The sequence below is a fragment of the Plectropomus leopardus genome, chromosome 4, assembly GCF_026936395.1.
Source record: "Plectropomus leopardus strain MGB_pleo_1.0 chromosome 4, ASM2693639v1, whole genome shotgun sequence".
Classification (NCBI taxonomy): Eukaryota; Metazoa; Chordata; class Actinopteri; order Perciformes; family Serranidae; genus Plectropomus; species Plectropomus leopardus.
In genome coordinates, this window is record NC_142179.1 from 17,261,581 (window position 1) to 17,278,257 (window position 16,677).

At 39.5% G+C, this 16,677-nt stretch overlaps 1 protein-coding gene across 1 annotated transcript in view; it reads right to left on the bottom strand.

Moving 5' to 3' along the window:
• ccser1 (coiled-coil serine-rich protein 1) overlaps positions 1–16,677 on the bottom strand; it is a 157,665-nt gene that overhangs the window by 140,542 nt on the left and 446 nt on the right. Inside the window, exons 2-4 of the mRNA XM_042488761.2 lie at positions 8,884–9,898; positions 7,153–7,570; positions 3,019–3,203 (exon numbers count right to left, since the gene is read on the bottom strand). Coding sequence (XP_042344695.2) covers positions 3,019–3,203; positions 7,153–7,570; positions 8,884–9,873 — 1,593 coding nt within the window. The 5' untranslated portion in view covers positions 9,874–9,898. The remainder of the gene's footprint in view (positions 1–3,018; positions 3,204–7,152; positions 7,571–8,883; positions 9,899–16,677) is intronic.

The following is a 16,677-nucleotide window of genomic DNA, read 5'->3' on the forward strand; positions in this document are numbered from 1 at the left end:
TTTGTTTTAGGATAATTAGATTCTATCTGCGCTGTAATGAAAAAGCAACAATAGGGGTGACCTCTAGCTCACCAGGTAGAGTGTGTGCCCCATATGGCTGAGGCCTCTGCAGCAGCCGGGGTTCGAGTCCAACCTGTGGGCCTTCTCTCTCCTACATTACCTGTGTAAAACTATCCTGGAAAAAGGCTCAAAAAATAACCTTTACAAAAAGAAAAAGCAACAATAAAGCACATCCACCTTGCACACTGTTTAGTATGGTGTGCTTTAGTTTGTCTCTGTTTAGCCCTGAACTGGTGCAATGTCCCAAAGGCCTCCTTCACACATAAACACCACAGTCAGCCACATTGTATATGCTTAAACAATGAGCAGACCTTTTTCTATTCTTTTTATTCATACCCTCACCGGCTTTCATTATGTATTTACTTAGAAGAGGGCGTCTCAGGTGTTTTGGTCCAGACTTTTTCATAAGCTTCATAAGTGCCCTCTGCCAGCCAACAAACTTTTATCAAACTCAAAGAAAAAGGAGAAGTGGTGGTACATAATTTAATATATACTCCAAGGCTCCTGCACTTTCTGCACAACTTAGGCCCCTGAAGGGTCCTTCATAGGCGGGAGGAAGGAAAAGAAGAGATTACTCCACATTTGCTGGAGTGTGTGTCAAGAAGCTGATGCAGTCTGTAAAGCACACAGCAACGTGCTGTGTATATCCCTGCCCTTTTTAATCTCTTCGTGAAAGCCGATAGTTCCTGGTAAAATAAATGGAATTGACTTAAACTAGCTTTCCTCCTACAGGGTGTCAGCGTGTGTGTTGTAAGAAAACCAGCTCAAAAAACAATAGTAGCTATAGCCCGTCCCAAGAAACAAACGTGGATATAGCTACAGCATGCATCAAACAAAGACGGATGCAATGTTTGTTAGACAACCAAAGCTAACAAACAAGATATAATGCTTAAATCCTACAGATGACTGAAGAAGTTTTCCAAAGCACTATCCATCCACACTGGCACTGAACTTAATATCAGAGCTTTGCTTTAAATAGCTCTAAATGTAAGAAGCCAGACTTTTATTGTGTTGTTCAAATTCATGTGTACATACACATACAACATTACTTTTACAGATTCTCATGCTTGACTTGAGCTGTTAAATATCTGTACTGAGCGGCAAATTAAGACTTGAGGTGCTGTTTTGTTAGGCCAAGTCAATACAGCACTTTAGATCATCATTTAATGTGCAAGTTCTCAATTAGCTCAATTTGCATTACATTAAATAACAAGTACATCTGAAAATTAGTTTCTGAGATAACCAGGACCTACAAACACCACATACAGACTACTTTTGCCCTTGCTCTAAATGTAAACAGGCACAATTAATTTCAAAATTAACATTTTAAGCAAATATGTGGTTTGTAGTTTTTAACTCAAAGTAAGTGAAAATACAAAGCACTATTTTTGTGCATCAAAGTTGCACACTGCGTCTGCGTTTACTCTGGGCGTGCTGGAAGACTTTTGGTATTTTCATGGCTAAAGGCATGGGTACTGGGGGAGATTAGAAGGGATATCCTATCATGCTGTATATTGTAAAGGAGTATGTTAGCAGCTGGTTACAGTTGTGGCCAATTACATCCGCTCTTTTCATCCCCAGGGCTCTTCCTGTAATGATGCACTAGCAATTTGATAATCCGGAGGTGAGTTTCCCAGTCCCTGGATATGCAGCGTTGTTGAGTTAAGAGTGCATAGCAATTAAAAAACTTGCTAAGGGCAGAAGTGAAATTGGATTCAAGATTGTGGAAATATTAAATATCTGTGTGTTATTTTACACATTTCCCCTTATACAGTTATTGTATAAATAACAATATGCAGTACTTGTGTCACTCTTCTGCTCCACACATCACCTCACAGTACACACTGTTCAGTGCTAACTCAGAGAGAACCATATGTGCAGAGATGGACTTTTAAGCTCATTTTGGGACACCTTTTTCGATATTACTGTGAAACAAGCAAACAAACTTGTACCTGCCCACAGGCCTAGGGCTTTCAAACAAATCTTTATTTACACCTGTCAGAAACCAAAACAGCCTGCAGGAGCCGACGAACCATTTAATTGTCTATTTTACACATACAGTGTGAGCACTCAGGTCACGACTTAACGACTGGTTAAGCGCATAACTTTCGAGCTTTGGCTTCACATTGCAGATGATTAACTTGTACAGTGGGAGCTGGAATTAAACAACATTTTTAAAACGGGCTCAATTTGCAAAGTGTTTTCCCAGCTTAACAGTACTGAATTCCAAGTACAAGTACAGGTATTGGTTCAGTACCCAACCCTAGTGCCATGCATGTAAACTTTTAAAATGCATAATTCTAATCATTTCAGAATTAAGAAACCATTGGTTTAGATATAAAGCGCTTTTATTTCTGTCTGTCTTGTTTTCAAGTTCAGGGACATATTCATTTTCCGTAATGTACTTTTAGTTCCTTTTTTTAAATTTGTGGCAATTTATTGCTGCCCTGTAACTGCACTGCAGTGTATTCTAATTTGGTCAGTTTTGCCTGTTTTTATACTTTTTGTACTAACTGAATTTATTTTCCTCATTGTTGTGATTTAAAATGATGTTCCAGTGCATTTCTCTGCCATATGTAAAGTACTTTTACTTGCGTCTGAGCCTGAAAATGTTCTATGCAAATGAACTTGCCCTGCCTTCCAGCGAGTATATACAGAAGAGGAAGTGGCAAATACTCCGTTATTTAGTGCCACTAATTGCATGTGTGTGTCTGGGTCTAGTTATGCTTTACCCTAAAGATCTTAATTAGAATGTAAACTGTTAAACATACACTACACTGTATGTTTCATACACACACACTTGTGTCTGCTAAAGTGTTATATAATGATAACAGAGCATGACCCAAAGTCTGTAAATTATTTTTATATGATTAACTTCAAAGGCACTCGTATTTATTTATGATATAATCTAGGGGCTTGCACTAACCGATAAAACCACACACACAGCTCCAGACCTACCAGACTTCCCAGTTTGGATGATGAGGAGTTGTTCCTGTGTTTGAGCAGACCACATCCTTCCATGCCAGGGGCATCTCTGTGGTTTCCATGGATACGAGGCCCACCAGCCCCCTCAGACGAGGAGCGAAGGCGCCTTTCCATCCGCATCACCTCATGATAGGGGCTGACACTGCTACACAGAGAGGCTGGAGGAAAGAAAGAAGTAACAAGAGGGCAGAAAGTCAGATAGACGAAAGAATAAAGGTGAAACTGTTGTAATTTCCACAAGCACAGACATAATCATCTTTTTATTAATATTTCCAATTGGTAACAGGAAGCCCAATATCCTCTAGGAAATAAGGTTGTTTTCATAAAACGTAATGACAAAGCAGCTTACTTATTCAGCATTTTAATGAAGTTAAATCTTCTCCTTATGAAGCTCTGTGGCCATATTGCTTTTGGTCAAATGGTATTTCTGTCAGTTTTTTAATAATCAAGTTTTTTTTCCGAGCACCTACAACAAGCTTGCAGTGTAACAATAAAACTAGAGAATGAATGTGAGCTTTCAGGGGCAACACTTTTTTACTCAAACAAAAAGAGGCTTGTTTTAACAGCTCAGTTTTCAAAACAAACAATGCCACGTCATCTCATTGAGGGAAAGGTTATAACACATTTTTTATAAACAGCACTTAATGACAACACTCACTCTCTCTCTCTCTCTCTCTCTCTCTCTCTCTCTCACACACACACACACACACACACACACACACACACACACACACACACACGTGTATGTATCCATGTCTTGTCTTTGTTCTTGTGAAATCACACACTGAAAAGAAGTGAATGGACATTTGCAGTTTTTTGGCTTCACACTGAGCAACAAAACACTGAAGAAGCCCCATGATTACCATGTCTCCTTGTGTCTCCAACCACTTTACCACAGACTCAGACCATTTCAATCAGACAGGAAAATAGATACACAGTCCCACAATCAGAGGCCTGTGACTATAGGGCTTTGTATTGTTTGAATTTTAACAACTGCTGATGCTGATTCTTTGAGGGGCGGAGTCAAAATGTGTCACATGCTTGTTTTAAAGCATCAAAATTATTTATAATAACTTTTACACAATTCATATTCATATTTATAATTCACTTTGTACAGTGTACCTGAAAATTAATTAATGCAGTTTCATTGTTTGCTGTGATTAGATAATATTATTCTTTATGATCCATTCATTCTCTCTTTTTATTTACTGTACTGGTTTGCATTTATTTAGCACTTTGCTCGTCATGGCAGCAACTCAAAGTGCTTTACAACACAAGCACCATTCACAGACACAGTCATACACTGCTGGTTTAGGCTGCCATCCAAGGTGCCACCTGCTCATCAGAAGTGATATACATTCAAACAGGTAAAACCACCGGGAGATATTTAGGGTTCAGTATTTTGTGCAACATGCAAAGACAGGCACATGCAGGCTTGTTTACTTCATAGCTGAAATGGTGGTCAGTATACACAATATACGAGTGGAAACACAAAAGAACATCCTTTGCGCCTTGGAGAAAAACACACAAAGGTTGAGAATGATGACTATTGTCACAAGAGTGTAGCTCAGTGAGTACTGTGTGTGTAGCAAGTGTGTGGTTCAATGAGCATGAGAGACAGAGCTGCACTGACAGCAAACAGGTGTTGCTGATCAGAGCAGAGAAGAAAGAAGCCCAACCCTTCCTGTGACACAAATTCGGTTTTGTTGGAGCCCAACAGAGAAGCTCACTCTGTTTTTACTGTAGTCTGTGTGTAGTTCTCACTGCCCGGAAGCTAAACATTTACCAAGTGCAAATCAATATTCAGCATTTTTCCTGCAAGCATGAATTGTAATACATTGCGTGTGTGTGTGTATGTGTGTGTGTGTGTGTGTAACAGGCCATTGATACTGCAATAAATGGTTGCTGACAAATGATCCGACAATCACACCAATTTTAAAATGCACAACTGCACACATTGCACAATTACATCAGTCAGTTTTCTGAGTTTCTTATATAACAGAAAGATGACAATGTGTCAAACTGAGTCCGTCAACTATAACTCAAATACTTCCTAGAGCAGTATCTGTGCTGGATTGTGTATGAATATCCTAATAATAATTCTAATTATTTTGGTGACTACTCTGACGATAATGTTTTGATCATGATTGGTCTTGATGATATTCATTAGTTTCCACATCTCTTATTAACACTGTCACAGTTTCAACTTCAAGCAGAGCATTAACAAATTGGCATTTCAGTATCGGCAAAAGGCAATTATCAGTTACAGCAACTAAACTCTGATTCCTAATTACACGGTTAGTTAGTCATAGTGAAACCCTAAATTTGTCAACACTCCTTATGAGTTTAAATGATCTATCTCTATCCCTGAAAGGGTAATAAACCCAGGCAGTAATTCATGTTTTTCAGTGTCTGATCAAAGTCTGACATGAAGTAAACAAGTGCTGGAAAACCTAGAGTTGGGTTTCAGATTTGGAGAGAAATTATTCGTTTTTGTTACCAGAGAAGCCTTGAGAAACCTCCTCTGCAATACATTACAACAGCTGAGAAAGAAGTGAGGAGGATAGTAACAAATCATCCTTGGTTAAAGAATAAATTGTCAGTATGACAGACACTGTTTGACTACCGTCAACCCACAACTGACAATGATTTATTAAACTAAGGTCATCATTTCAGATTTACTGGCTGAGTTACTGCTTGGAGTGACAGCTACGAGAGTTTCAAATCAGTTTTCAAAGCTGTAAAATGTCTTGGAACATTTGTTATGTTTGGAAACACTCTCAGTTTTATCGGAATTCATATTTACCAAAGAATTTGGAAGTTGGGAAAACATGATGTTGTCCATAGTCATCCAGTAGTTTTCACTCATGTGGAAACAAGCTGGAAAAGACTTGAGTATGGAAGTACTTTCTTCACCACAACTTATCAGTTTCTTGGGGAAATCTTTTCAGGAAGCTTTGTAATGAAAGATTTTTACTGGCTATGTTGCTCACTCTTGCTCCCGTGTTGAGTCATGCATAAGGAAGTAATAAAACCAAACACTGAAGGAGCAGAAGCACAGAATCTCTTCAACCACCCAATGAATGTTTTGATGAATCATTGATAATAGAGATTATATACTAACAGGAAGTTAGTTTGTCAATGTGTTAGTTTGTCTAACACAAAACGAGCAGAACAAAATGCATGTACAGACATTTAAGTCACCAAAGAAAGCATATGCTATCCTCAATTATCAATTAAGGGCAAAAAACGCCCCAAAAAATATCTTTGTCCTGTATCATTAGGATCAACGTGGGGATTTCAAAATCTGGTGACTGATATGAAGTTTATGCAGTACTGTCACGCTTCTGATGTGTTTATGTTTTGTTGCCAAAAAGAGCTCACAACAAAATAACAGATTATAAGCATTATTAGTATTATTGGACTGCAAACTGACCACATGTTGTAAATAATGACAAACAGGTAAAAACAGGACAAAAAGGAGGCGTCTTGTACAGTTATGACTAAGGCTTTTTACGGTGCTATTGTAGTTACACACTTTTTATGGGCTTAATGAACTGACAAAGTACTTAGAGTTGAAAACAAGCACAGCAGTTTTAACAGCTTTTTATCCGGGAAAATACCCGTGCTAACATGCTTAAGTGTTACTATGATTATCAAAAAGGCCTGCATAAATCCGATATAGCTGTTTACAGATCAAAAACAAGATCATGGACATGCTTGACGATCAGCAGATGTTAGCGGTTTAGCCTTTGATAAGATCACTTGCCTGCCATCATAAAATCCTGTGGTTGGTTGATTTGTTTTTAGACCAGAAACTAACCAGACGAGTGTCCACTGGGAGGTAGACTGACACCCTCCTTTTCAGGTGATCTCGATTTGGTTGTTTGGTCCACAACAGGGCTCAATAGACTGCATTCACACAAGTCTAAACAAACTGTACTAACCATTGTGCACTGGTGTATGCTGTGTGTGTGTGTGTGTGTGTGTGTGTGTGTGTGTGTGTGTGTGTGTGTGTGTGTGTGTGTGTGTGTGTGTGTGTGTGTGTGTGTGTAATTCTGTGATTTACCCGCAAGTGTTTGAACATTTCATTTGAGCGTTTCATACCTGCATGTGGTTTCCTCAGATGAGAGGACCTCGGTTCGTGGCAGCCACAGAAGCTTCCTCTTTCTTGAATGGAGCGCGTGTTTCTCGGCCTCCTTTCTGACTGCTCTGGGTTAGAGTGACAACCCTCACTGCGTACCACACATGCCTCGCTCTCACTTGTGGTCTCTGTGTGGTAACCTGCCTTCCGCTCCTCCACCATCTTCTTCCTCTCCGCGGCTGCCACCTCATGCCTCGCTTCCTCTCTCTCTTCCTCCCTCTCCTTCCTCTCTTCCAGTGATTGTTCCCGCAGAGGTAGGCAGGGTACAGCTGTCTCAGGCTCCGAGAGGGAAATGGCAGTCTCATAGTCTGTGTTGTTTGCTGTGCTGGTGTCGGGGAGTAAAGGTTTTTCAGCACTGGACTGGGCCGGAGTGAAGAAAACCTGAGGAGAGGAGATTTCATTGAGTATGTGTAAAAACAGTTCAGTTTTTACAGTTTTAAAATGTAACACTCAAGAACATCTGTGTACTCCAATGAGGCATAAACTTTACAGAGCACTTTCACACGCTATAGACGGTGGATATTTGTGTCCTCCGGCAGCAAAATGTGCATGTTCTGATAGCACAGTCACACAGTATTTACTATTCAATGGCCTAATGTACTATTCAAAGTACAGAACTTTGTCTTTGCAGCTGTTGCACTGAGTTCATGGTTTCCTTTCTGGAGTCCCCATCACTACCAGGAACTAAAATACAATAAATTCTTTGAAGGAGGAAAAGTTGTAAGCACAAAGGTGGGAAATGTGGAGGGCAGTTTTCAGACACACGTGGGTTTTCTTTGTCATGCCTTTGCTCTTTCAATAAAAGGACTTTTCATGCCCAGTGCTCAATTTTTATGCCACATTTCACAGATTCCCCACAGTGGTCATAAATACTCCTCCTTTATGGATTTTGTTCTTGACATCCAAGGGCACCTGTGGTTGTGTAGTCCATTCCTCAAAACAATAATAGTGCAATCTTTTTAAAAAAACAGTTTCTGGTTTGTATGTTTACAAGCAGAAAGAGTTATTGTTGGAATAATGTAGCACGCTTGTCATAAGGTTACATTTGGATCATGACGTTCATTCTGCTGTACAATAATCAGGTTGCCCACACATTTTCATGGACAAAATTCAAAACTTTTTCATGACTTTTCAAGGACCCATTGTAAAATTTTTCTTTATGACAAGCATGTGCTTCACTGTGTCTGCGGCCCTTCCCAGCTTGTTTACGGTACTTTTCTACAAATACAGACACAGATACACACACACACACACGGCGGAGTCTTGTTCCCCATAACAAAGGCCGCCACACTGCATCACATATTCAGGTAGCCTATCTTATAGGAAAAACTTGGCTACTAATCATGGAAAGAACCGAGCAATTTGCCGTTATATTGAATTACATGGATTGTAATGTAGTTATCCCTGGAAAATTACTATAACGATTAAACTTCATTACACGCAACAAAATTCACTGGCATTTATTAAACTTTCAGTTATTTTTACTAATTCCATGAGTTTTTCAGGCCTGGAAAATAAGAAATTCCATGACCTTTCCAGGTTCTCCATGACTGTGGGAACCCTGTATGATAACACACCACTTTTTAACATGAAGCTAACTATTTTTCTATACTGATTAACACATTTATTTCCAAAGATTTATTTCATACATGATTCAGAAAGACAGAGAAAATAGTGTAAATCGAGCACACTACCTGGGAGGTAGAGACAGCGACACTGAAGCTCTCTGGAACACATGAAGGTTCAGGTGGAGCTGCATCAATAGCCAGCCCAGGCACAGAGGCCAGTCCTGGGGTTAAACCAGATCCAGGACTGGGAGCTGGCAGAGCATCCACCTCAGATACAGAGTCCTCCGTGATGGGGATGAACTCTGAAGGAGTGATGGCTGTGGTTCGGTCCTCTGATATCATAGGGGACTGTAGTGAGCTCTCACCGCCGGCACCGAGCAGCTCGCCTGGCCACGACCCCGGGGTGAGCCCTCCTGTTCCCGGAGTTACGGTTGTGGAGCTCGGAGGTTCCAGATTCACTTCTGGAGGTCTGTGGTGATCAGAGGTGCGGGAGAAGCGGTGGTGAGCAGAGAAAGATTTGGGCAGTAGCTGTTTCTTCCGCGACGACCGTTTATTGTTATTACTGCCCCCACTGTAGTCATCGAGGAACCCAGAGTCGTCGCCCTCATTGGCCCCTGAGCCACTGATACAGTTTATAAACACATTTCGATTGGCTGTGGAGGAGGAAGAAGAAGCTTTTTCAAAATCCTCTGTCTGAGAGCGTGTGATTTTCTTTTGCTTATGGCTGCCAAACCCAAATGAGTGGCGCGACTTTGGGCGCCCACCACCTTCACTGAATCCCGTTGACGTTGACGTCGTTATCGTCTGCTGGTTATTTCCATTTGCGTCAGTGCTCTGTGTCAGCGGGGGTGTGAGGTTGAGGTTGATAGGCTGAACACGTGGATCACTATTTCGTTTAGCAGAGAAACTGAGAGATGGAGTGCGGAAAAGGCTCCGGCGTTTCCCCGTACTGCCAGAACTGGAGTTGGTGCTGGAGGGAGAGGAGGTGTGGACCCCATTACCCTGTCCACCTGAAGACGGAGAGGAGGGAAGAGAGTCCTGCCTTTTACTGCTGCTGCGGCGGAAGATTGGCAGGCGGGACACCAGTGTGGAACGGCGGGAGCCTGATTCACCCATCTAGAAGTTGAGGCAGTGGGGCACTCTGAGGGAACAAAAAACACAACATTTTTAAATCAGTTGCTGGAATTGGCAAGGCACTCAGTTATTGTGACTTTCACAACTTTGAGCATGCACGCACTCTAATGTATTGTTCATATTCACTTACCAACCCAAGCAAATGCTGGACCCATAACCAACCATCCGTAAATATAAATCTTAATAAACAACTATGAGAAGCTTTAGTGTACAGACTGTTTGAGGTGAGAAATCTCACATTAACAGATCACTTCTCTCACACTAAATGAGTCAAAACAAGTTGCTGCTGTAGATGCTTCTGTTGCAAACGATGGTTAATTCATATGTAAACAAAAACAGTGTTGTTTACCATGTTGTTGCTAGACTGTCTCCTCTGAGAAGTTTCTATGATGAAATCATTTCAGAATGCAACTGTCATAACATTTTAGAAAGCAAAACATAAACTAATTTCCATTTTTCACATAGGTATTACATGGTTATCAACTCTGAAAATACCTAACATATAAAAGATTCCTGGCTGAGGTGCAGTCCCATGTCTGGTACATCTGTACATGAAAAGCACAAAGGATGTGAAAGGTCACAGAAAGAGAAGCTGAATTTGTCATCCAGTCAACTAGTATTTTTTAACCCTAAACCTCCCTGCCATCTGACATATTCAAATAAAAAAGAAGACATCACTGCTTATAGTTGTTTTTATTATTTTACGTTTATAATGACGTGGTCTGAAACAAACGTATATTTTTGTCAGGCACACAGAGATTATGCCCCAAGGATCAGTTCTTGTTTGGTCTCAATCAGATTTAAAGTTTGTACACGCATGTAATTACAGCCGGTATGAGAGCAGAAGGGTTGACATCTCTTTAACATGCTACATATTAGAATTAACGTTTATCTGCAAGATTGTCGGTAACTGTTTGCAAACAAGCTCGCCATTGACAGTCAAAGTAAAAGCTAAGCCCAGCTTCACTGTCATTTGGCTTTTTGCCTCACTATTTGCGTTTTTTGGCACAGCGTCTCTTGGATTCCTGCTGCTTAGGATCTGGCACCTGGTCACTACCTTTTTATAAAGTCCTGACCTCACCTGAGTGCTGTGGAGGTACACGCCCACAAATGTCCCAAACACAGAAAATAAGAATAAATTAAGAAAACACAGGCACAGTCCCTGCAGAAAAATTAAATGCACCACTAGTGAGTCATGAGGGATTATTTCTGTGTGGGTCTATATATTGTTTTTAAAGGAAAATCCTGCAGAGTATATTTTAAGTGTTTGCAGAAGTGTTCACTACTCATATATAGTAAGTACTGATTCTGCACTTTGTGTACCCAAGCATGTTGTGTATGTTTTACCTAAAACATTTACTGACTTATTTCAGATAGGACAACACAAAGAAACGTGAGGACCCTTTTTAAAGATTATCCTCTCAGACAAAATATCCAAAACTAAATAGAAAACTGAACATAGGAAAGCTATTACAAGACGCCTGTGGCTAAAATACATTAAGAATATTAAAACAGCCTCAGCTGCACCCACTTGAGAGCGTAGGCTACAACACAGTGCCTCATGTAATCTTCACTTACAAAACTCTTTATGCATTTTACAAATTAGCAAGCCTGTTGTTAAGCGCAGTCAAAGCAGGGCTACTTTCTCACTGCTTGTAATAATTGACTAAAGTTTTCAAGCTTTGAGTCACAGATTAAAGGGAGACATTCATTTCAGTAAATACTCACATTTTCATTTTTTTTGCAATTAATTAGCCGAACAGTGACTATGTTGTCCTCGTATTTTTGAAGTTGCTGCCTCTGTATGAGCTACTGAAGCATTTTGTTTTCGATCTCAGTGTAATAAGATTACATTAACACCCTTTACTGAGGTGGCTTATGAGTGTGTCACCTCCTTGAAAGTAAATTTGATCAAGTTGTAAATACACAGTGATGCCGTTCTTATTTTCCTTCCAAGTTGCCTCAGCGTGACATATAAAAAGGTCAATAAATACTGTCAAAGACAGAGAAGACAAAATTACATTTATAGTAATGATACCGTAAACAATGGAATGGATTACACACAAACATAAAAAATGTTTTTACACTTATCTCTGTCTGCCCTCGCTTTAAAGCTGCCTTTGTGAGTCAAAACACACTGCAGGTTAGCAGCATTGTCCAACACTTTTGAAACACATTTGAGACTTCCTTTTTTCAAATGAGCCAGCAGTTCAATTGTTACTTATCACAACCACACAGCCATTTGACCAGGTCATGCAGTCTGACCTGGCTCATTAAGACGAGGAAAACATCCTCCAACTAACTGGACAGAGATTAAAACAGATTGAGTACACCTCTCACAGTCAGGGGAAATAAGAAAACTCTGTGAATTGTTGGCTTATAAGTTTCTAGTCTTGTATGTGTTAGACAGATAAACCCTCACATTACTTAAACTGACCAACTGTTAATGGACATATTTGTACTTGGCATTAGGGAAATGTGACCCACTGGAGCACTTCTCACCAGCATAATAAAAAAAATCACTCCACTTAAAGGTACAATATACAGAATAGTTGGTTACTGTTTGTAAATCCGTTCACCAGAAAAAAGTCAAGTAAAATCCAAACACTTTTTATTACAAATTTACTTTCATTTGGCGTTTGGCCTTGTTGTATTTGAAATTTGCAAAAACAAGCGTTAACTTCTGCCCTGGTCAGAAGCAAAGACAGATATATTAAACTAATTTACATGTTTTTGACGGTGGTGGGAGAAACCGGAGTGCCCGGACAGAACCCATGGAGACACAGGGAGAACATGCAAACTCCACACAAAAAAGCCTGGGTCGGCCGGGGCTTGAACCCGGGACCTCCTTGCTATGAGGCAACAGCGAAACTGTACTTCAAACGCAGCTGAAATGTGTGGCCCTTCGCATTACGAGCATTACATATTATGCTAGAAAAAAAACCCCAGCAAATTACCAAATTACATTTATTTGAAAAAACATTCTTTAGGAATAATGCCTGATTATTACAACGGCATTTTCACTGGGTGATTGCATAAAATAATGATTATTTTAATAATACGCTTAACTGATGAGTACTTCATGTACAGACTAGTGAGGGTAGCAATGTTTAATTGACTAATCAACTTCATGTGCAAATGTTTAGTTGGTACCTTTTTTTACGAAGATCCAACCACACCTGTGTGCTGTCGGGATACATGCACACAAGAAAAGAAGAAAACAGAAAAATACATGGCGTAAGTGATAACAGAGGAATTGCTTCTGTATGTATACATTGTTTTTGTATGAACATTCTGCATGGTATATCTTTAAGGTCTTTACAAAAAGAGGACGTAGAGAGGTAGAACTGCACTGGTGCTTACTTCCTCACTTTTCGGCCACTGCGTAAGAAGTGAGAGTACCTGTATTAGAAAAGCAGCAGTTCACCTCATATCAGTTCCTCTTCCCTTTGCTCTCTGCAGTTAGTGATAATGCTGCTGTGGTAAATAACAAAGCGGAGAGCAAACTCAATTTGATTTGCCGCATGTTTGACTTCCATTTGCATGTGGATTTAGGAACTGACTGAAATAAATCAAGCATATTCAGAGTGGACTAGACTAATACATTTCTAAGCTTTAAAGATACCAACAGGCTTCTGGAGTGCTTCAGTTTCTGAATATTTCAGTAGTTGCATTTTCAAGTAACTGTCCGCATTCACACTGAGCCAAAATGATTAAATGATCACCAAAGTAATGCTGCTAGTATTGATGACAAAATGCTAATTAATTTAAAATTGGTGTAAAGGCTTTGCAGTTGCATCAGAACAACTTTTGCCTGAATACTAACTTTTATAAGCTATTTTATAAGTTATTGTTAATAGCCATAAAGATACAGCAAATTCACTGCTCAATGCCAATGTGCCAGATAAACCATCTTAAGTTTGCCTTTTATTCCTGCACTGCTGTGTAGTTTGCATTGTCTTATCACCACACTCTGCAGCCATGTATGGGTCCAAATTCCCATCTCAGTGCACTTTTAAACTAATACACGTTTATCAGTCTGTTTGAAAGAAAGAAAGGTGTGTATGGGGTGTGAATAACTGGGTGTTTCCTATAAAACAGGTTCTTCATGGGATCTTTTTCACAGAGATAATAACCACACATAACATACAAACCAGATTCCTTTGCCACATGTAATGGAACAATATACTGCTGTGTATAAGTGCTGAGTGACCACAGAAAACAACATGCTTAACACAAGCTTTCACAGTTTCCTTCTGACTGATATGGTATCTTGGTTACTTTACACAAATGTGGCTCTGCCAAAGTAAGGTTAATTATTTGTTTTTGCCTGGAGGGGAATTGCTTTAATTGCTTCACTTGGTACAGCATTCAGAGAAAATTAAATTAAAATGCCAGGAAACACAAACTACATACAAGTAACCAACCACGTAACATTAAGCAGATTTCCAGATAATAACAAATCTATCATCACTTAATCTATGTTAGATCAACATATCGCCTAGCTTCTGTGATGCATGTGCGGTATAGCATAGCACAACTGTCAGCCTTGACAATGCAAGCCAGGACGTGTGGTCAAAACAACAACCTATCTTGAGCTAGAGAGGACACATTTTAAACCAGGGACTCAAATGTAATCTTTAAATATTGGCTAAACGAAAATATTGCTACTCTGAACATATGACAACCATCGTGTTTAGGGATCACCAAAGAAAAAATAATCTGTAGACTAAGAACCTCTGCTAATTCAGACTACACTCGCCATCATCAGTTTGACTTTTGGATACTGTATGCATTAACAATGAAAGCTATGGTGGCCGAGAGACACACGGCAACTTCAGAAAACACATGCAAATAGACAAAGCTCAAGCAAATCACATGCAAAGAGTTTGAAAACACATAAGTCACACATAGAAAAACATGCGAACACAAGCAAAGTTAAGAACACAAGCAAAGTTAGAAAAGCATTCACCAACTTGACAGCACATACATGGCATAGAGAAACACTGCAGACTGGAAAACACATTCAGATAAAGGTGAGAGGTGTAATAGTGAGATAGATTACCCAAAAAGTAACAAATGAAAACAATTACAACCAGTAACACAGATTAAAAAAGTAATTTAAAAAAAAAATAGATCAATCTATAGATATTCAGAATATTAGAATATATACTGTGTATGTAAAAACACCGTCTGTGATAGATGATGAACACACAACTTTTCTTATTTGGTAACTTGACATTATTAGTCAGAGCCTAAATTTATAGTAGACTATAAGCCATCGTTTTGAACCAATGTAGTTTGTACAGGAATATGATATATGATATTGCAATGAACCATGTTAAGGTGCACGCTATAATAAAGACCTCTCCATTTGCAAACACAATGCATCAGTGTTTCTATTGTACCATGCATATGCAGGCCTCAGTTAAAGTGAATGAGAAATGAAGTGAATATTTGCAAGGTGCATTTGGCTAAAGTTGGGTTAGCGTTGGGCCTTTTGTAGCCAGTTAACACATCATACAGTTTGCATAGGATGAGATGCAGTGAGACAATATGTTTTTGTTATATAATATGTGATGAACAGACTGGATTAAGTTGAAATTATTAGTCCAAGCCTAAATTTATCAGAACTGATGCAGTTTGTATGGGAATATGATATTGCACTAAACAATGTGACTGCACAGCTAGAATAATGCCTTTTCAATTTGCAAACACAATGCATCAGTGTTTCTATTGCACCATGCACATGCAATCTTCAGTTTAAGTGAAAGGGAAATAAAGAGAAAGCTGCAAGAAGCATTTGGCTAAAAATGGGTTAGTGTTGGGCCCTTTGTTATGAATCTGCAGGGTTATTTACTCAGACTTTACAACGCTCACTCCAGAGACAGAGAAGGCATTTCACAGCGCCTTCCACAAGCTAAGTAGCACCAAAAACACTGATATTTTTATGAAAAGAAAAATAATAAAGTGTCCCGGGTTTTGCTGAAAGTCATCAGAGTTTCTAAAGCACCTTGCATGGGCAAGCTCAGCTCAACAAAGCGAATATTTGCAGAATGCATTTGGCTAAAAATGGGTTAGTGTTGGCCTTTTGCAAAAAATCTTTAGAGTTATTCACTTAGACTTTACAAACCTCACTCCATAGACACAGAAGGCATTTCATGACAGCTTCCACAAGCTGTGTGGCAACAACACTGATATTCATATGAAAAAGGGTATATCTTATAATGCATCAGAGTTTCTATTGCACCATGCATGTGCAAGCTTCAGTTGAAGTGAATGGGAAAAGGAGCAAATATTTGCAGGACGCATTTGCCTGAAATAAGTTAGTGCTGAGCCTTCTGTTTTAAATTTTCAGGGTTATTTACTCAGACTTTACTCAGACAAAGCTCACTCCAGAACTACAGGAGGCATTTAACAAACACACCTTACATGTGAAATCGATGGGAGTTTTAAGGTTTTGCCAACAATGTTATATTTACAATAGCTGCTGCTATAGTAGCACGTTGCCATGATTAGTGATTGAGAGTTTGTCTGAATCATCAAAGATCAATGAATGGGCCTTAGCATGTTGTCACTGTGTGCTTATAGTCTTACCAACAGTTCTCACAACTGTTCAACGGGCCCGGTTGCTTTTCTATTTTGTCCATGAATTAGCTACAGCCAGTTAGCACATTATACAGACTGTGTGGGATAAAATGCAATGAAATAAATGCATGTGAGCAGCAGCAGCAGCCCAGCGGGACACCAACAACTGTCAAACCGAAACGTCAACAACGCTGTGAA